Source organism: Schistocerca gregaria, chromosome 1 (genome assembly GCF_023897955.1).
Source record: "Schistocerca gregaria isolate iqSchGreg1 chromosome 1, iqSchGreg1.2, whole genome shotgun sequence".
Classification (NCBI taxonomy): domain Eukaryota; kingdom Metazoa; phylum Arthropoda; class Insecta; order Orthoptera; family Acrididae; genus Schistocerca; species Schistocerca gregaria.
Genome location: NC_064920.1, coordinates 802,211,029 through 802,232,231, shown reverse-complemented (window position 1 = coordinate 802,232,231; position 21,203 = coordinate 802,211,029). Strand labels below are relative to the sequence as shown.

General features: G+C 39.2%; 1 protein-coding gene across 3 annotated transcripts in view; it reads left to right on the top strand.

Annotated features, from left to right (window-relative positions):
* LOC126270205 (uncharacterized) overlaps positions 1-20,904 on the top strand; it is a 58,561-nt gene extending 37,657 nt beyond the window's left edge. For all 3 annotated transcript variants that reach the window (XM_049974053.1, XM_049974052.1, XM_049974054.1), the window contains 2 exons: positions 14,439-14,641; positions 19,873-20,904. In XM_049974053.1, coding sequence (XP_049830010.1) covers positions 14,439-14,641; positions 19,873-19,981 — 312 coding nt within the window. In that variant the 3' untranslated portion in view covers positions 19,982-20,904. The remainder of the gene's footprint in view (positions 1-14,438; positions 14,642-19,872) is intronic.
* The last annotated feature ends 299 nt before the right edge of the window (positions 20,905-21,203 follow it).

Genomic DNA, 21,203 nt, shown 5'->3' with positions numbered 1-21,203 from the left:
AGCCTGGTTTACGATGGAATGAATGGAAGCGAATACATGCGAATTAGCATTTGCAGAAATTTACGGGTAGAATCGTTTGTACTAGAAGGAACGAAAGAGAACACGAGGTAGCGAACATTGCCTATGAACGCTGTGTTGTTGTTTTTAGTTTTTGGAGCTAATATTCAGCATTGAGGATAAAACCTTGTCTTGTTAGATCCACAGTGTGAAACTTTGCTATTCTGTGACAGTTATTTTGAAGGAAGAATTTAAGTGTCTGTTTGTATGGAAGACCTGTGTGGAGATCGTGCACTTTATGCGGAATTGCACCTCGCTCTCTACTTAGCACTGGTCCAAAATTTTCTTTGTATGTCGGCTGCCATTTTCCCCTGGATTGTCATTACCATTGAGGGGAAATTTATAAACAAAACACTAATTACCAATGTCGAGCATCGTCTCAAGAGGTGACACAGCTAGTGTTTCTGCTAAGACTGTAAGGTCTAATTGTCATTAAAAAAATATATGGTCTAGTAGCAAAGTGCATGCTTTGTGATCCAGAGAGCGTGGGATCAAATCCCGTTGAGACTACAACTTCTTCACTAAGATTTTTAACCGAGCAGTCACTTCTGACAGATGTTGGAGTAGCCACGAAAGACGTGTGGTTCAGATATCACTTTAAACTGTAGGTCTCCATTTTCCAAGTAGGTAACTGGGGAAAGTTAGGGACATGTAAGTAGGTGCTGTGGCGTCTAGTTGAAAGACCTGCAAGAGGCCTACTGTGTACACCAGACAGAATTCTATTTTGCTCTTGCTTGTGAGCTTGTTTGCTGCAGCACGTGTAATTCTGATAAGTTTCTAGAAGAGAAAATAAAACCATGGCAATGTTTGATGTCGCAGATGACTTCCATCAATGAGGACTTATAATTTGTTGAAATGAAATGTTTTGCAGCACTACATTTTATAACAATTCTTGTAGGCCATTCCTTATAATAATAATGTTTGAATGTTGTACATTTGTCTATCAGTGAAACAATTTCCACATTATATCTACAGATTTTTCGTCGTACTCCAAAAGAAGAGAAGCGTCGTTATGTCCAGACAATGGATCAAGCAGTAACAGTGAATTATTCTCGCGGGGGAAGGGGATTTAGGACAGCCGCCCACCCTCTGCACTCATACTTATCACTGGCATTATCGTATATGTGTGTGTCATTGCATTAATTGATTGGGCAACAGACTACATCTTTGTATCACCCCGAAATGGTAAAGTGCAGTGTGCACGAAGTTGTTGCACAAAACATGACTGCTCAGCATTATAAACAGCAGTTGTGAGGATAACTAAAAGTTTCGTCTTTGTTAACCATGAATTTCTCTATAGCGTTTTCTATCAGTGGCAGCTGCTCTGCACACTCACGTAAACTTGGTAATGTTGTGGCTTCCTATTCTATAAGATTTCTGGAACCTGAGTAGCTGGGTTGATGAAGCCTGGAAATTAGAAATGTATTTGTCAGATGTGATTTGGAGGGCACAGGGTCGTAGGTACCCATCAGTAACGGTGCATAGCGTCTCACGAGCAATTGTAAAGCTTTCAGTTTTTCATTCAAATGGTTTAAAGTTTCCATTTGGTGCATATTTCTTATTTCGTGTAATTCATTCTTCACGGTCCGATTTCACGTAACAAAAACGCCTTTGCAGACTGCGTAACTTAAGCATTTCTTCCCTCCTTTGTTTATCCAATATTTAGCAGCATTTTCTTTGTCACTGAAAGCTGTTGCAGTACGTATTTTTTAGACTTGGAAGGTATTCTGCTTCGGATCTGTTACTGGCACAACTGACGTCGTCCAAACCACAGTTCATGGAATCAGTAGAGTTATTTCCTAGTTCTTCTAATATATTCACAATTTCAAATGAAATGTCATCATTCAAATTAGTGCCAAGGAAATCGGTCAACAAATTAAACATATGTACGTTCTCAGGAGGAGTAAGTGATTTCAGCTGGAAACCACGTTCTTAATATATCATCATTGCTAAATTGAGAACGTTAATTGGATTCCACATTATTGTGAAACTGGAAGAACAAACAAGGTACTATTAGCAGGCGTGCCTTACGAAAGCGCAATAAATATTAATTCAGTTTTACCTGTATTGTCAGTACTTACCAATACTGCGAAACCCAACTGATAATTCGTAATAGATGTTACTTGAGTGGCTAATTCAAGAAAATAATGACTGTGTAGTGTAGTGTAGTGTAGTGTAGTGTAGTGTAGTGTAGTGTAGTGTAGTGTAGTGTAGTGTAGTGTAGTGTAGTGTCTGAGAAACTATCAATGAACACTAACTGAAACGTTCTTTACAAGTCAAGATCAGATTGTCATGTTTCCTGTTTCCAAATGTACCGCCGACCTTAATACTTGCAGTGCCTCTTAGCAGCTAAAATTTTGACAGTGTTTTTCTTCCACTGTGTTCTTCCTGTGTAAAAAAAATTTCAGGGTAGGTTTCAACATGTCTTATTCGATCATTCCCTTGTGAGTGGGAGAAGTGCCGCATTAAAGGGAAATGCAGTTGTTAAACAAACATGGAACAATAGCTTTTTATGCAAATTAGTTCAATATTTCTCAACAACAAAGATCATAAAGAAATTTTCAGTATTATCTAATTATTTTTGGCTCACCAAAGATACAATATAATTTGTCTTGCACAAACTATTGGCATACTGATAAACTTGAACATTTTGCAGATTTTCATCACTCCGGTTGCCCCCCCCCCCCCCCCCCCCCCCCCCCCGGAACATGGATATCACTTTTGCAACCGCATTGTTGAGGTGTGAAACTCTACGACGAAGTCTTCATAAAACTCCTGGACAATTTTAACATCAAAGAATTGCTTTTAAGCAGGAATTACATTGCAGTTGGATCAGTTCCATCTGCACATTCAGAGAGACTTTAACTGAAATGATTTTGAAAACAGCTTAAAAACAGATGAGAGACTGACAGTGTCTTGAAAAAATCAGAAACATTTCCTGTAATTCTTTCAATGCCTCAATGAATTACTCATAATTCATGTTTTCTTTGATGCCAGTGAGCTTGGGGAAGTGGACAGTGTTCTTTGCCAGATGTTGTCTGCTCCACAAATTGAGTTTCTTTTTAAATCAAGTCGGTGATCAGTTGCTTCTCTCCTTGCAAAACATCTTACTGAGGGCAGTACACACTCTAGTCTGATTAAAATCTGGTATCTAAAACTCATCCCATATCTTATAATTTTGGTTCCGGCTTTCCTTTTTCCTTCAGAAATTCAAATGTCCCCTTAAGTCGTACTTTGCACCAATATATAATCTCCCCATAGTCTTCTTTCAGTTCCATCAAAAACTGTTGAAACTTAGTGTTGCGATGTGAGAACATTTATTATTCGTACCACCAATTTCATTAGATGCAAATTTAGGCTAAAGAATGCAGAACAGTAAATCTCATACAAATCGTCTATTGATTGTGTAATTATTGCTTTGTGCCTCAGTGTGTTATTATGGGACTCTTATAGACTAGCTTTGTTTTCAGACTGTCCAACTGTTAAGAACTCTTTTTCGCAGGAGCCAAGGAGGTATATCATTCTAAGTTATGTCTGTCACATATTTAGGTCTATAGTCTGTTGCCAGCATAAAAATTTTAAGCTTGTAAGTCAATTGAGTCAAAAGATATGGCCATCTGTATTTTGATATGTGAAAACAAGTCAAGAAATGCAAGGTATTTCTCATCGATGGAGAATTGTGAAAATTGGCAAGAAGCAAAGTTTCATTGTAAAAGTAAAGTAAAAACATTTGAAAATCGCAAATTGTAATTACATCATGAAAAAAAAATGTTTTTGCCATTAGAACATACATTGCACTTACCATAGACAAACATTACTGCCTGTAAACTTGAAATATAAGTTGTAGTCATGTTTTCGTAAGAAAGTAAAAAATATTTTATTAAACCTTCTATGTCTACATACAGGGTGACAATTATTGAAGTACTGGGTGATCAAAAAGTCGGTATAAATTTGAAAACTGAATAAATCACGGAATAATGTAAATAGAGAGGTACAAATTGATACACATGCTTGGAATGACACGGGGTTTTATTAGAACTAAAAAATACAAACGTTCAATAAATGTCCGACAGATGGCGCTTCATCTGATCAGAATAGCAATAATTAGCATAACAAAGTAAGACAAAGCAAAGATGATGATCTTTACAGGAAATGCTCAATGTGTCCACCATCATTCCTCAACAATAGCTGTAGTCGAGGAATAATGTTGTGAACAGCACTGTAAAGCATGTCCGGAGTTATGGTGAGGCATTGGTGTCGGATGTTGTCTTCCAGCATCCCTAGAGATGTCGGTCGATTAAGATACACTTGCGACTTCAGGTAACCCCAAAGCCAATAATCGCATGAACTGAGATCTGGGGACCTGGGAGGCCAAGCATGACGAAAGTGGCGGCTGAGCACATGATCATCACCAAACGACGCGCGCAAGAGATCTTTCACGCGTCTAGCAATATGGGGTGTTTTTCTTTTTGGTTCTTATAAAATCCCATGTCATTACAAACGTGTGTCAATTTTTACCTCTCTATGCATTATTCCGGGTTTTATTAAGTATTCAGATTTATACTGACTTTTTGATCACCCGGTATATGAAACAAAATCATCATAACTTTTGAATGGTTTGAGTTAGGAAATTCAAACTGTGTGGTTGACTGTGGGAAATGATGGGAATTAGTATGCATATGCACAAGCGTCATGTTGTTCTCGGCCATTTGTACGTGAAGAAGTCATGGTACAGCATGCTTATATCTATAGCGCTTGTGAAGTCAAAACAACAGTCCACGTGGGGTTCAGAGGAAGTTTGCGACAAAGTTCAAGCTGAAGTCAGAGAGTCCAGTTGTCCTAACAATCAATAATTTGATTTGCAACTTTGAGAGAACGGTCAGTGTTCGTGACGACAGTGATGGCAATGTCGGTCATCCAAAAAAAGGTGAAAATGCATGAAAATGTAGAGAAGACGCATGCTGTTTTTTCAAATCAGGAAATCTATCAAATAAGCTGCCTGCACAACAGGTGGAAATCAGCCAGGAGACACTGCAACAAAATGTTGCTGAAGACCTGCATGTCTTCCCATACAAAATTGGAACACATTGGCCATTAAGCCCCAGGGCCATGGAACATGGGTTATGTTTTACCAACTCTGTTGTCCACAGAATTGACGAATATGACTTTGATGGGAATATGGTTTGGTTTAGCAATGAAACCCACTTTCATTTGGATGGGTTCATCAGTAAGCAAAAATTGGCTTGTTTGGAGGACTGAGAATCAGCATTTCGCAATTGAGAAGTCTCTTAACCCTCAATGAGTGACTGTGTGGTGCGCAGTGTCCAGTCACGGAATAAACAGTGCGATATTCCTTTGATGGCACGGTGACTACCAAACAGTACATGAAGGTTTGGGATTAGCTGCCATATTATTCGGATCTGAACACATGCAACTCCTTTTTGTGGTGCTATATTAAAGACAAGGTGTACAGCAATAACCCCAAAACCATTGTTGAGCTGAAAACAGCCATTCAGGAGGTCATCAACAGCATCGAATTTGTCATGTCAGCTGGTCATGCGCAATTTTACTGTTTGTCTGCACCACATCACCACCAAAGATGGCAGGCATGTCAAATCTGTCCGAACCTAAATCAGAATATCTGTAGTGACATTTACATGTTGAATAAAGTGTGTGTGTGATGTAGTTTGTAACAAATTTACCTTTTTTTTCATATTGTTCAATAATTATCAACCTGTATACAAACTGAACTCCTCTGCTCGCTTCTGTTGATATGTCTGGGCTAGTCTAAGGAACTACTATAGAAATTTTGATAAGATCTTGGAACTCCCACGACCAATACCCTTACAGTATCTATTCAGAATATGGGCATAAATCATTTAGATCCTAGATTCCCAGGATGGATAGAAAAAATATGCATATAAAATTGTTTTCATAGAACCCTCCTCAGCGTGTGTGTGTCCTACTCACACTTTACCCCCCCCCCCCCTCCCTCCCCAGCTAAATCTTTTAATTATTTGTGCATTATGGTGTAATGGCATTCAGTATTAAATTTGCTATATTCTTCGATTATATTACGTCTCTTCAAAAAAGAATTGTGATTCCTATTCGTTTTTGAAGATTGTGATAAATAGATCACGAGATTGCTTCTTTTTTATGTGAATAGCCATGGGGCCTGTGAATTACCTTTATACTACAAGCGACTAGCAAAGAATAAACACCACTGATATCAGGACTCGCTGAACTGCAGTGTCGTTCCGGCAGAAAAATACTGCAACATATGCACAAAGAAAGTGTTGCATCAACCTGCTAGGTGAAATATTTTGCTGCACTGAGCAATTTAGAGGACAGCTGAGAAAAAACAGAGCTGTACAGGGTATTGTTGAGACTGGCCGAGCCCTGGATGGCACTTCGTACACGTGTGAAGTTTTGCACACCCACCAAGCTCAACACTGGCCTTGTGTATTACCCTGTGATAAAATTTGTAGCTGCGGTGATTGCATACACTTAGTACAAGGAAGAGAAACTGCACTTAGTACAAGGAAGAGAAACTGTGAAATATTGAAGTACAATACAGCAGACAACAGTGGCTACCTCAGAAATTACTGTCTACTAGGGATAGCAGTTCTTGCTGTGTCAACTAGTTTTCAGATACATTTGTTCTTTTCATCTCCTGTTTAATCTGAATGGTACATTGGTGAGTACTGCTAGAGTATTGGGATCTGCACCATGTCAGGTTAAAGGCAGACATCAAAGCAATTTTGCAACTGGTAAGATCGATAAAAACACAAGTATTACACAGCTGCTTTGTGTGCCCAGATTGGAATCACTGGATGGAAGACAATGTTCTTTCTGTGGAACATGATTGAGAAAATTTAGAAAACTGGCAAATTATGCCAACTGCAGATTAATGCTACTGTGACCAATGCAAGAGCATGTGATCTGACAGAAGCTGGTGTTAACTGTGGCAAATGCCAAATGTTTGTAGGCATTGTTATTAAGATAGTGTTGATCAGTTTCTGAATGTTGATATTCATATAGTGTTTCAAAGCAATGGAAAATTTGTGAATTGGCTAAACTGCTAAACTTTGGATATTGGTAAAATATGAAATACACCTGCTATAACCAGGACCAAACAAATACTGAAAAATGCATTATTCAGAATTAAAATACCGGTATTGTTTTAACCAGTGGGTTTTTCCCATCCCTACTATCACTAGATAATGTTGGCTGTATCCAACATTAACTACTAATTGAAGCCCTCTGACGTGTGCTGTTTCAGAATTTGGAAACCGATAGGCAGACTTGCATGTAACATACTATATTTAGACTGCAAATTGAACTTGTATGCTTGGATTTACAGGTGCTAACTGTACTCTTCAGTTAGGTTGCTAACTTCAATCTGTCAAAACGAGTGCCCCCCTATGCCCGCACTTGCATTATGTTCAACACAGTAGGTCTACTGTCATCTCTGCATAGTGGTTAGTTTTCACTGAGTTCTTCACAGGATGTACATACTTTGATGTTTGCATTTGTCTGGTTATGATAAATCACTACTAAGCTCCTCTGGGGATATATTAGGTTGAGTGTTGAATGAAGCATAGCAGTAGAGAAGAGCAGAGGGAAAAAGAAGCACTAAGTGGGGAAAAAACATCTCTCGTAGTTGTGTCGGGTTGTGAGAGCAGTAGTGGTTTGCTTGCTATCTGTGACAGATCATGCAAGGGTTAGGTAAGTTAGTTGTGGGTATCATGCAAGTGGGTGCCTGTGACTTTGAGGCGTTGTTACTTGGCTGTCACAGCTGGGTACCGATGTTGACTTCTCAACCTACATCAGCATACCTGTAACAGTTTGGTTCATAGGTTAGTGTCCAATAGGTCACACACTAGATTCACAGTGTAGGATAGTATTGGTGGTTTGTTTGTGCATTAGTATGCAAGTTTGTCGGCATTGCTGATGTGCAGGGACTGGCCGATGTTGTCATTTGTGACGGTTTTTTAGCTTGCCATTGTTGGTTATGCCGTGGCTAGCTTTTTTTTTAGTCACTTATGCTTTCACCTGCGGTTGTGATCGTAGTTCCCCAGAGTAAGGATAAAAGGATTGTTAGTGTGTCTAAGAGTTTCTGTGTAGTGGTGTGACGAGCTTTTTTGAGTACTTTCTTGAGGGTTTCAAGGTAGTATTCATTGTGAAGGTCCACAGTGTGAATGCAGTGTGAAGTGTTGCTAATGATGCATAGCACTTTGTTTTATATGAATTGCAGGTGTGTAGTAGCTGCATATCCCCAGACACAAGCTGTGTACATCAGAGGTCTGATCACATGTCATGTACATGGATCTTGATACCTTCCAGTTTAGTATGCTTTCCCTGTTGAACGTTTTGTTTGAGCCTCACATACGCTCTGTTGGGAACGTATTCCATGTGGTTCCGCCACGCAGGTTTCCAGTCCAGGCAGACACTGAGGTATCTGATTTTCTCTCGGAAACATGTTGGGCATGCATGTATTATTACATGCCTACAGTGTTGGTGTTTGCACTGTAGTTTTGGTCTGCATATGAACAGAACTTCTTCAGTTTTTGACGTTCCGTTCAACAAAGGCTCGGAAGTTCTGACTGCCGTCTGTAATCGTGATTTAATGTTTGACGGTTTCCAGTCTGCAAGGATGGCTGCGCCGTCCGCGTAGATGGCCAGCATTGTGTTTTTTGTTTCTGGGAGATAATTAATGTAGAGGTTGGACAAGATGACCCCCATTATGCTTCCCCGAGGTACTCCAGCTTGAATACCATGTTGTGTCAATTGTTTGCCCTGCACGTCAATGTTGAAACATCTGTTTGTGAGATATGACATATACAAGCCCGTCAGGGAAACCAACATCACTTAGTTTGCATATGAGGCGGTTGTGCTTGAGAAAGGAACACAACCCCCGTGTCTTTGTTCGTGTTGTAGCCATGTGTTATAGGTTCAACTATGCAGAGGAGTTGTGCTGTTGAGTCCTAAAGCCAAATTGCTCAGATCTTAAGGTGTCACTGACGATGCAGTGCCTAGTGATGGGTTTTAGTATTACCTTCTCATCAATCTTGCTGAGTGAGCACAGCAGACTGATGAGTCGATAGTTTTGTGGGAGGGAGTGGTCTTTCCCTGGCTTTCTGAACATCAGGACCTTGGCTGCCTTCCAAAACTCTGCGACATATTGGTGTTACAAGGTGGCATTCGTTAAGTATGTAAGGTATTCTGCAGCTCTGTCTGTGAGCTACTGGAGGACATGGTTTTGAATGCCTTCAGGACCAGGGAATTTCCTAGCTTTGAAATACTTGATAGCTCTAGTGATTTCGTTCATGCTAGTACGTCAGATCTCGTTACACGTGGGCTGGGCTATAAGTCGTGTAACCTCCTGGTCCGTTTAAAGTGTGAATACTGGGTCTGAAGGAGCCAGATGTGGCATGAAAGACATCAGCTCTGCCTTCTCCTTCGCAAAGTATGCAGGGCAGTCTGGGCCTTGTAGAATAGGAATGTAATGTTTATCCCTGGTGAAGTGTCTGGCGAACTTCCACATGCCAAGACATATGGCATCTGGCCCTGAGGGTTTCTGCCCCTATTGATCGTTTCTAAATGTTTGTATTTTCTCCCTATTATTACCTGGTATGCTGCCAGTATCTCGTTAGGCGGTTCCTCATAAAGAGAAGACCCAGGATTACCTGGGCAAGGCTGTCAAGTGTTCTTGGAGTGTTGTATGTGGAATTGCATCAGACATTGCATATTGGACACTGGTAGTAAGAAACTCCATCGTCTCATCAGTTTGTTGTTAATTTCAGAAGTGTCTGGGATATGACTAGCAAGCATTTCCGTGGACAGAGTCCAATTTGCACTCTTGCAGTTTAATATCCTGTGTGGTTCTGTGTCCTGCAGTGTTTCTTCCACGTGAAGTATTACAGACATGTGGTCTGAGTCCAGATCAGTTTCCAACTGTAAGACTGAGTGTGCATGTGATGCCATTGATAAAGTCTGTGTTTAACACGTCTAGCCTGTGTGGGCATGTACTTGGGGACATCTGGTCGTAGTATAATGTAGTTTTCACCTAGTGCGTGTTAAATATAGTTTCTTGCCATTGGAGATACATATTTGTGAATTCCACTCAAGGTGTTTTGCAATTAGATCTCCAGCAGTGATTACCCACAGTGCTATGTTGAGAACTGTACTGGTATCATGTGTGCCTATGTTTTTAGGTGGGTTGTATAGTGGTACCAGAGTGGGGTTTAGTTCCGTTGTACTTGACCCTGACAGCCACAGACTCTAGTCTCTCAAATACAGGGAGCTCAATGTTCGTGTGTTCTGTGTCTTTGTACATGATGATGGCTGTGTCGCACCCTTCCTGCCGCCTGTTTAATCGGTATGATAGATGCAATAACCTGGAATGTTTAGTTGTTTGTGAGGCGTAGGCAGTGTTTCATTCATGAGCGATTCGGATACCCTTTTGCTCCATGAACGCAACCATTTCAGTTCTTTTGTTTGACACCATTGGCATTCCAAAACAGGATCTGAGAGATTGTGTTGATGTTTGCTTTACAGGATTGGTGTGGCGTGTTACCCAGTAGTGTGATAATAGTTTGTATGAGGTCATTCCAAAGAAATGCACAATATTTTTGTAAAAATACAGTTTTGATTCTGCATGTGTGAAAGTTTTACAGTGTGGATACATTCTTTCCACTTGTTTTCAAACTTAGTTCAACCTGTTCCCGTGAGTGGCGCCGTCACAGCATGTCTTCAAGATGGCTGCTACACTTGACGTTTGTCAGAAGCAACATGCTGTCGTAGAATTCCTGTGCTGTGAAAACGAGACAGTGGAAAACATCCACAAGAGGTTGAAAAAGTGTATGGAGATGCTGCTGTCGATCGCAGTACAGTTAGTCGATGGAGCAGGTTAAGTGATGAAAGTGGGCATGACAATATCGAGGATTGTCCTTGCAGCGGCAGGCCTCGTACTGCACACACTCCAGTGTGCAGAGAGTTAACGAATTGGTGACTGCTGACATACGCATCACAGTGAATGAATTGTCACACTACGTTGGGATAGGGGAAGGAAGTGTTTGCGGAATACTGAAAGTGTTGATGTTAAAGGTTTGTGCCAGGTGGGTTCCCAGGATGTTGACAGTGGCTCACAAAGGAACAAGAAAAACGGTATGCAGCAAACTTTTGGAACAGTACAAGAATTGAGATTAATTTCTTGATAGGTGATGAAACATGGCTCCATCATTTTTCACCAGAGACAATGAATGGAGTGGCATCATGCAAATTCACTCAAGAAAAAAATAATTCAAAACGACACCTTCTGCTGGAAAAGTTATGGCTATGGTGTTTTTAGATTCCGAATGACTCTTGCTTGTGGACATAATGCCAAGTGGAACCACCACAAATTCTGATGCATATGTGACGACACTGAAGAAACTTCAAGCTTGACTCAGTCGTGTTCGGCCATATCGGCAAAAGCAGGATGTTTTGCTGTTGCACGACAATGCACGGCCACATGTCAGTCAAAAAAACCATGGAAGCGATCACAAATCTTGGATGGACAACACTGAAACACCCGCCTTACAGTCCTGCCCTGGCTCCATGTGACTATCATCTCTTTGGGAAACTGAATGACTCTCTTCGCGGAACAAGGTTTGAAGATGATGACTCCCTTGTGCTCGCTGCCAAACAGTGGCTCCTACAGGTTGGTCCACTATTTTACTGTGCAGGTATACCGGCGCTGATTCCAAGATGGCGTAAGGCAGTTGAGAGGGATGGAAATTAGGTGGGGAAATGAAAATATTGTTCCTAAAGGATGTATCTCCACACTGTAAAACTTTCAAACATGTAGAATAAAAGATGGATTAAAAAAAAGTGTGCATTTCTTCTGGACTGACCCTCGTATGTTAGTCCAGTTGAGCAGGTCTGACATGGACTGCGTGAAGAGTTGGGAGGTACACCCTTTAATCTTCTTCACTATTTTGGTGGTCATGAGTCCAGGGCTGTCCTGTGCACACTTTGCTGTTGCAGTGGAGTAAAACTGAAGTGCAATTCCTGAACATCTGTACAGATTGAAACTGTGTAACAACAAAACTCAGACAGTATTTAGTCCATCTGTCCATCCCTTCTGTGAAATACTTGCTATGTCATTTCTAATAGTCTTCCCAGTTGTCTTCATATTGCTCAGTTTCAGTTTTTCATTTTTGGCTGTTTCTGTGTTTACTTACGTGTTATGTGTGAGTGAAAAATCTGGGAGGGAATAACAATATAAAGTAGGATAAATTATTACTGCAGTTGAGACAATTGGTCAGCAGACAGGAACGCCTCTAGGCATTGAGGCACAACTATTTTAAAATGTGCCTGTCTGCCAGTCAGCACCTATGTGTGAGGCCTATTTTTTTAAGTAAGTTCCATTTTGAAATAAAAATAAAACCAGTCAACTTCTTTAGCAATTTTATTTTTAGATGAAAGCCTGGACTTTAATCATCTTTTCGCATAATTCCAATCAATTTTAAGGCACTTACAGTACCATACAACCAGCTTTGAATACCATCCTCATAAAAATGTGCTGACTGAGCATAAATTTAGATAGTTTAAATGGTCTGTAACAATTGCATAAAACACACTTCTTGACACTTATCATTGATGGGATGGTACAGAAATGGATGAGAGTTTTTAAAGATGGCTCTACGAATGTGCATGAGGAGAACAAAGTAGGCAACCTTTAGTCGTTAACTGATAATTTGATGCAGAAAGTTAATGGAAAGATGAGCGAGAACAGACACTTCATGATTTAATGTTATGTGATGTGTTTCCTCAAGTAAATTATGCTTTATGCAGTTGTTACAAAATGTTTAAATTATTGAAAGTTATATTCTGGCAGTAGATTCCTACTAGGATGAAATTCAAAGTTGATTGTACAATATGATAAGTGTCTTAATATTATTGAGACTTATGTAGAAAAGTAAATTAATGTACAGGCTTTCATGTAAAAATAAAATTGCTTACAGAAATTTACTTGTTATATTCTGATTTCAAAACTGTACTTAGTTAAAAACATGCATCGTATTATGTCTGTTCTGTTAAAAACATGCCTCGTATTGTCTGTTCTACATAATGCATGTAACTTCCCACTTGTCTTCCTCTTCCATTTGTGACCTGTAAGATAATCAGTTTCATGTCCTTCATTTTGTTCTCCACACTCTATTTCGCAACCCATTGGCTACTTCTTTTACCCATTCAGCTGCTACAAATTGAGGAGGTGCAGTAGTTAACTGTGGGTTTGTACCCAGACATAGCTTGGATCAAATGTTGACCCATGGTTTGTGAATTTAGTGTTCAGTGATGTCCCTAAATTACTACATAAAATGCTAGTATTTTTCCTACATGGAAATCACTCATTCATGTCAAGCCAAACTTACAAGAAATTTAACAACTTTACCAGTATACTAATACTAAACTAGAAGCCAATTACCACCATTTTCTTTTTCTACCATTGTTGTTCTCTCAGCCATGCATCTTTATCCCTCCTTGCATTTTCATCATCCTGTCTCCGTCTTGATACCTCTATTGCCTTTCAGCTGGTGTATCCTTTCTTTCATAAGTGGAGACTCCTCGTGCTTTCTTTGATAATTTATAGTTCACATTCAGACCTTCAGTTTGTTGTAATTAGCATGTTGGTCTCTTAGCACATTGACTCGCAAGAAAGTCTTGGACTATTTGGCAGTTTGAAAATGTGACACTCGTACACCAGTCTTCCTTCACCTTTTAATAGTAGCCAGTTGCCTGATATCCAGTAACAATGTCACTTTATCCTTACACCTCTAGAATAGCAAGGACAAATGAAAATAACTGAACTGTATTATCTACAGATCTTAAAGGATAGCATCATGGACTCTGATGTTTGCAGAGAGGGATAAAGGGTGAGATCAATGGAATTGTGAAACATTTTAGAAGGAAGAAAGAAAACTATTAAATTGTCAAATATGCTGCAATCGGAACATTTGCCTCTTCACTCCTCCTGACAGAAATGTTGCCGCTCTCTAAATTTGGTCTCGAATGTCAAATGTTTTAATTGCAGATAAATGTGGTAGTATTTATTGCCTAAAATCGTGAACTTGCCTTTATTGGCAGTTACCAATAGTTTTTCCTCTTCATTGTAGACTTCTTGAGTTCTTTTGCTACAATAAACTTACTTCTCATAGCATCCTTTTGTGATCTTTTGCGGAGTTTTGTTGTATGAGCTACATTTACTTCATAGTTACTGTGAAGTAAAATTTTTACTAACTTTCTGTATTGGGTTGGAGCGGGTGTTAGTTATTTTTAGTTAAATTAAGCAAAACTTAATAGTTCGATTTTTAAAATTCTTGCTTGTTTTGCAGGAATTGTTTGAAGACATTGGAACATTAGTTGTATCACGTTTGGTGCGGCCAGGCACTGCGGAAGTTGTGTATGCTAGACTTGAGGATGCATTACGTGCAGTAGACGTTTATCATAATCGACAACTTGATGGGCAGCCAATGAAGTGCATGTTGGTGAATTCTCGACCTCCTGTCTTACAAAGTGGCAGTCGGAGTTCTTCCACGTGAGTAATTTTCAGCTGTTTGTGATGCACTTATTTCTGCCGAATCTGTACTTTGCGGTTCTCCAAAAATTTCTGTTATTTGTATCATTTGTCCTCGAGTGGCTCATACACTTTCATTAAGGTGTTAGTCCCATTCTTGCTATATTATTTTGGTTTGTAGTTCACAAGGCCAAAGGTGATTTCATCTACTCTTATATCAGAGCTGTAGTATCAATTTTGTCCTTGGTTAAACTTTCCTTAAAAAATGTTTGTACAGCTATAAGTGACTCATAGAATACTACAAAATTAAAAGTTGCACGTGGCAGGTGATGGATAACAGTACATAACAAGTAACGAGTTAACCTGTCCACTCAAGGCACTGGCACCGCACCAGGTGGCCTTTGCTCTGGCTGGTTGGCTCCCGTGATGAGAGCCCTCGTATGCAATGGGTGGCAAGATGTTTGGCTTCATGAAACCAAATTTCAGTCACTGTCAATGAGACATTGGTAGTGGCTTCAGATAGATGACAATTCAGTGCAAATCTTTACAAACCTCCTTCATCACGCCAGGGAACGAAAGCAAAATCAAATGACTTTGACACTTATACTCCCCTTAGTTCCTGGTGAACTCCTGAACATATGGACAGTCCTTTTACCCTGTTAGGACAAAGTTCTTTGCGGGTGATATTGAAAAGTATTCAATGAACTCTTAAGTGGCAATTTACTGAATGGGACCAATCACGTCTCGGGTGCTACTCTCTCCCCATGTCTTTCGGCATTTTCCTCTGTGTTCTTCAGGAGTATCAGGGTCTACAATCATTTTCACTGATGGCTCTAAAACCATTTATAGGAGGGAATGTACTTCATCTACATCTCCTGCCTGCCAGGGACAACATGTAGTGTTTTTATAGCTGATAGCCATTAACAGAGCCCTATCTTTTATTAAACAGGCCCCCTTCAACCACATTTTAATTTGTAATGACTCGTTGAGCAACCTCCAAGCCTTTGATCAGTCATAATCTTTTCACTCTGTGATACCTGCTATTCATGACCTTAGTTGTATTGCCTCTGCAAGTGTCTTTCTGTGGATTCCAAGCCGTACGGTTGTCAGGGAATGAACACACTTTACAGTTCGGTCAGAGAAGCAATTATTTTATTACTTGCACAGCTTTTGGTTTGATGATCTCGGGTGCAGATTTGCAGGTGCAAATAAGCTCCCTCATCAGAGATTGAGCATGTTGTGGCTTACTGACCGCTCTAATAAACTCTGCTTGCATGGTGCTGAAGCTTCAGTTCTTCACAGAAGGAATCTGCCACCCAGTGTCATCTCTGCATCAGTCTTGCCAGATTAACCCCTGGTTTTATTTAATGTAATAAGCCTTACGGATAGTAGCTCATGTCCTGAGGGAATGCCCCACTCGTAGCTCTCAATGCTAAGCATGGTCATTTGGATACTTTGCCGCCAAGGCAGATGACTCAGACAATTGAACTGGTTGGGCAGTTTTTTCCAGAAACAACATTTTAAACTACTTTTGGGATGAGGCCGGGTGGTTAGGGTTTGTGCTTCTGGGAAAATCCCCTTTCTTGGATGGCTGTGGCACCGTTCACAAAGCATTCGTGCCTCTTAAGTAGAACAGTAAGTAAAGCTTTGTGATAAAAGTATTAACTGTAGATTGTGGGAATATCAAAAGGAAAAAAGCCAGACCTGTTAACCCCACTTCCCCACCTCCCTCCTTTTGTATGTCAATGTCAAGAGACAGTGGGCAGCTCTTTGTTGCACCATTCACCTTATCCACCACCTCTGTCACCTACAGACATGTTCTGCTTCCAGAAACAAAAAAATTTACTTAAAGGAAGTGTTGAAGATGCAAATTCACTATATAAATCTCTGTGGCTGTGGCTGACAAACTTAAACATTCCGAAAGACGTCTTGTTTGAGACTGTGAAGATACAGCAACAGGGTGTATATGACCCAGGACATCCGGGAAAACCCCGGGAATTTTTTCATCTGGGAGAAAACTGGGAAAAACGTGGGAATTTTTTAGAATTTCAGGAATTTTTCAGTGTTTTAGTTTTCAGTTAAATTTTTGTAATTTTTTGTCTGCTAAGAACTGATAGTCTAACAGAGAATATTACTGTATCCCACTGCTGCAGAACAATACTGCAGCAATAGAACATATACAAGAGAAAAAAAATAAACATAAGTTGCGAATGAAATGGGCCATGTACAGTGAAACACTCTGCCCATGCAAGTGTCTTCCAACAGCAAAATGTGTTAAAGGCATTAGGACGAAAGACTAAGCAATACTTCATAACAACAAACAGTTTGCAATGAGTGTGATGTACAAATATTTACATTAGCACCGTTAAAGCAGTTGCCGGCGGGTTCATGCGTTTGCGCAGTTGAGTTGCATGTGAACAATACATTCTCCCACTTCTGGCCACTTCAAGTGTGGCTGTTGGTTGTATTGACTGTAGCAAGCAGTCAAATGCTGCCTGCAAAAAATTTTCTGGCATGCAGTGTTTATATTTAGTGATTTTTGCTGTTTCCTCTTCGTGTGCAGCTCTCGTGTCAAGTGAAACCAAAATGGATTTCTGTGGCCGGGAGCCATAAGTTGAATTAAAATACGTCCTCATAATTATGGAAGGCTAAAACACGTTATTAGTTTCAGTTTTTTGTTTTATTTTATTTCCAGATTTTTGACAGTCAGGCATTAATCACCTTGCGGATGATGAAGTTATTTTCGTCAGTTTGCTAAAGAAATTTGTCTGTTATTAATCTTCTCCGCTGAGGCAGTCTGTTTTTTGTAATAAAGTGTTTGTCTAGACTATTCGCTAATTTAAACTGTTTCCTAGATTTCAAGTGCACGTTAGTTCGGTTTACGAAATTCTGATACTCTGAATGTGAGTCCTGTTTCTTTTATGACTTAATGTAAGCTCTCTTAATGCTTTAAACGTATAAACATACAGGCTGCCCACGTCATTGTATCTCTATACACGCAGTAACGACTGTTTTCTGGTGGTCAATGGCAGGTGCTGAAATGAATCTGTTTCTAATAGCTCAAGGGAAAATATTGTGAATTGTAATGAATTTCTTAAATCACAGTGTGTTTGACTCTCATTTAAAATTTAACATTTTGAGGAGCAGACACACAGACCAGATATTTGTCATTATTTAAAATTTTACTGGCTCATTTGTGTGATGTATCTTAAAGTGACACACACTTAAAAAAGGACAAAATTATCCATGAAAGCATAGCTTTTCTGGTGGCTTATTGATCTTAGAGACCGGTATTATATGTGAAAGCGAAGCTTTTCTTGTAGCCACACTTTTATATTAATTTAAACCCTTAAATTTTCCTACTTGGCGTATTCATGCTACTTAAGTGAAGTTGCTGTTGACTGACTATATGACAGAGTTGTGTGCTCTGAATATCTGCTTTTATTGGCTGGTGAGATCACATGACGTGAACTACGATTGGCTTAAAAAAGCACATCGCAATCTTGGTTTCAATGTTTTGGAAACTAACATGCTGTGCTTGGTGGCATTCGAATATATACTTTTGTAATATGAAAATATGCAGCGTACTTGTTGCTGCACATCAAATATATTTCCTTTCTTTACACTTGCCGTAGTTTACTGATGTACTGGCAATTTTAAGCTGATGCATAAAACATTAACACTTTAGAGAGAAAGTATACTGTGTATTTTCATCAGGGAGAAAGTGTATTTTTAGCCGGGAAATCCAGGAATTATTTTTACTTGTCCGCATATACACCTTGTGCAACTACATTATTTCAAATCATATTTTTAGCAAAGAGACTATGTGTAATGTCTCTTTTATTGCCATAGTCTTAAAGCTAATGAACTGCACTATGTATTAGATACCATTTGTATGCTATTTTCGAATAAAGTGAAAATGAGTTTGCCCATACCGTGCATTGTGTAGTAGTGCAATAACACTGTTCGACATGGGTTCTATTTCTGGTATTAAAGTATGTGCTTCTAGACCATTTTACTGTGGGAAATTCAAATATGTAAACAAAATATTGTTGTCAGGGATACTTTCTATGTAATATGTATATGTATGTATATTCACAATTCATGGCATCGAGTTTACAACAGTGGTGTTAGCCACAATTTGTGTCAGTCTTAACGAGTGGCTGTTTTGGCTGACAAGTAACTATCTGTCATATTTCCGAGCACAGTTGAATTTCACTTATATTTCACAGGAGTGGAGACTTTTCGTAGATGCATCGAAAACAAGTCTGAAGGGTGTTTTGCTCCATAACGGAAATAAAATATCCTCTGTTCCAGTAGCTTACACTAGTTTGACAAAAGAGAATTACAAATTCGTACAAAGGATGCTAAATTCATTAAAATAGAATGAACATAAATGGAAAATATGTGCAGATTTCAAGGTTAATTGCTATGGTACTGGGAATGCCACAAGGTTACACAAAGTATGCCTGTTTTCTTTGCGAGTGGTATAGTCAAGACCGAAATTCTCACTACGTGAAAAAGAAATGGCCTAGGCGAAGATAAAAAGTTGGCGAAAAGAATGTAGAACGTGAAAGTCTGGTAGTTCCTGAATATATATACTACTTCTACTGCTTCACCTCAAACTTGGCCTGATGAAACAATTCGTGAAGGCCATGGATCCAACAGGCTGTGGGTTTGCATATCTAGCTACCAAATTCCCCCGTCTTTCAGCTGCAAAAATAAAGGAAGGCGCTATGAAGGGAAGTGTGTTAGCAGATAATTGCTGGAATATCATTCGAGAGAAGAAAGATTCACAATACAAGAGAAAAAAGTGATGTGCATTACAAGGCTCATTGTTTGTCAATTTTCTGTAATTTCTCATGTCAAATAAATGCTTCAAAGTGTATTCACACAGGTTACTGTGTTACATGTTAGATCCCACCCTCCATTAATGTTATGAACTTATAACATCATAAAGATGTGCATTTGTTTGTCGAATTTTACCTCATGTTTGCTGCACTATATCAGAAACTGAGAAGAGAAATAAAATTGCGATTACTCATAAACTATCCATGACAGGAAAAAACCAAAAACAGTTTTCAATTTAGCACTCAAAATACAACTAGGATCACAATATTTTTTATCAGAAATAGAAAAAAGGTTTTTTTCCCCTAGAACAGTGTAATTTGAAAATTTTCTGAACACATTTAAATACTTAAAGGAAAATGTTAGTCACCATTGATACAAAACAGTATATTTTTATGTTTCAGTGGTTTACGGTCAACTTCAGATGCAGCAATAAAATTGCCAACAGGCACGAAGTCATCAGTTGCTCCTGATATTGGAACAATCCACAAGGCCCTGTTCAACAAATCCTAATTTTCTGGCAGTTCTGTCTAATGGCATAAAACCATATGGACATAATTTGTTTAAAGTTGTGTTTTGACATTAGCAAACAGTGTGTGTAGGCACATTGTACAATATGCATGATTTTGTTGATGTGTATACTTACAAAAAGCAGATGTAAAGGAAGCAGGGTCACATCCTGTATGTCCTGGTTAAAATACTGTCATTTATATTGCTGTGGAACTTTTGAAGTGCTGTTGTTTTTTGCCTGCCAAAGAAAGCTCCACTGCTCCTTTATTATTGGTAGCATTTCGTGTTTCACTTGACAAGAGTGAATGTACACGATTTTTAGCAATGTGTCTGTTGAATGCGAACATTAAAAGCTCTTTCACAACAGTACTGTTATAACTTGAAAAATTTAAAGCAATATCTATTTTTAATAATGCAGAGCATAGACAGTAGAATCACCCTTGGCAGATGATTGTAGTTGGCAGTTAATGCAAGTATGCAGTATATGTTAAAATATAGAACTTAATCTTTCAGAACAAGAAGCTTGTTCTACAGGAGTAACTGAAGAGAGCAGTGAAGTGTGAACACGATGAAGACCTGCTTGGGGTGAATCATATTTATCGATTACATAAATTTCTTTGTTTCCCTACCTGTCTATCCTGAACTATTTTTTTTAGTGTGAAGTTGTTACATTATTTAACAATACATTGAGTGTTTCCTCTGGGATGATAAAAATAGCGATCAGGGCTAGACCTGATTTCTCATGCTGTTACTTTTAAGTTTTTGTTTTGATTTTGTAAGAGTTGTCTTTTCTAAATATGTGTATCACGTGAGACTTGGCCAACTGATATGATACTGAGAAGACCAGTGATTTCTGCTGTCTGTGAGGATATCACACTGGGAAACAAATGTATATTCATTGCTATTAAAACGCCTTTGTCACATTATTTTCTTCTGAATGTTTCTGAAGTCCTTAAAAATTATTCTATCCAGTCGTGTGTCATTTTCAAGTAGCAACTGCTTAAAAGTGATATTACATTTGGAATATTGAACAACATAATGTGAAATGAGGGCACAAGACCAAATATCAGAAACTACAGTAGAGTTAGAATTTTCAGTGTGTGTGTGTGTGGGGGGGGGGGGGGGGGGTTGTTGCACGCTCTCCCCCCACCCCCTCCTTCCAGAAAGGTTGATGGTGGGATTGTTTGTCATTGTGCTCTTCAAGGTTAGGTGGGTAGGAAGGTCA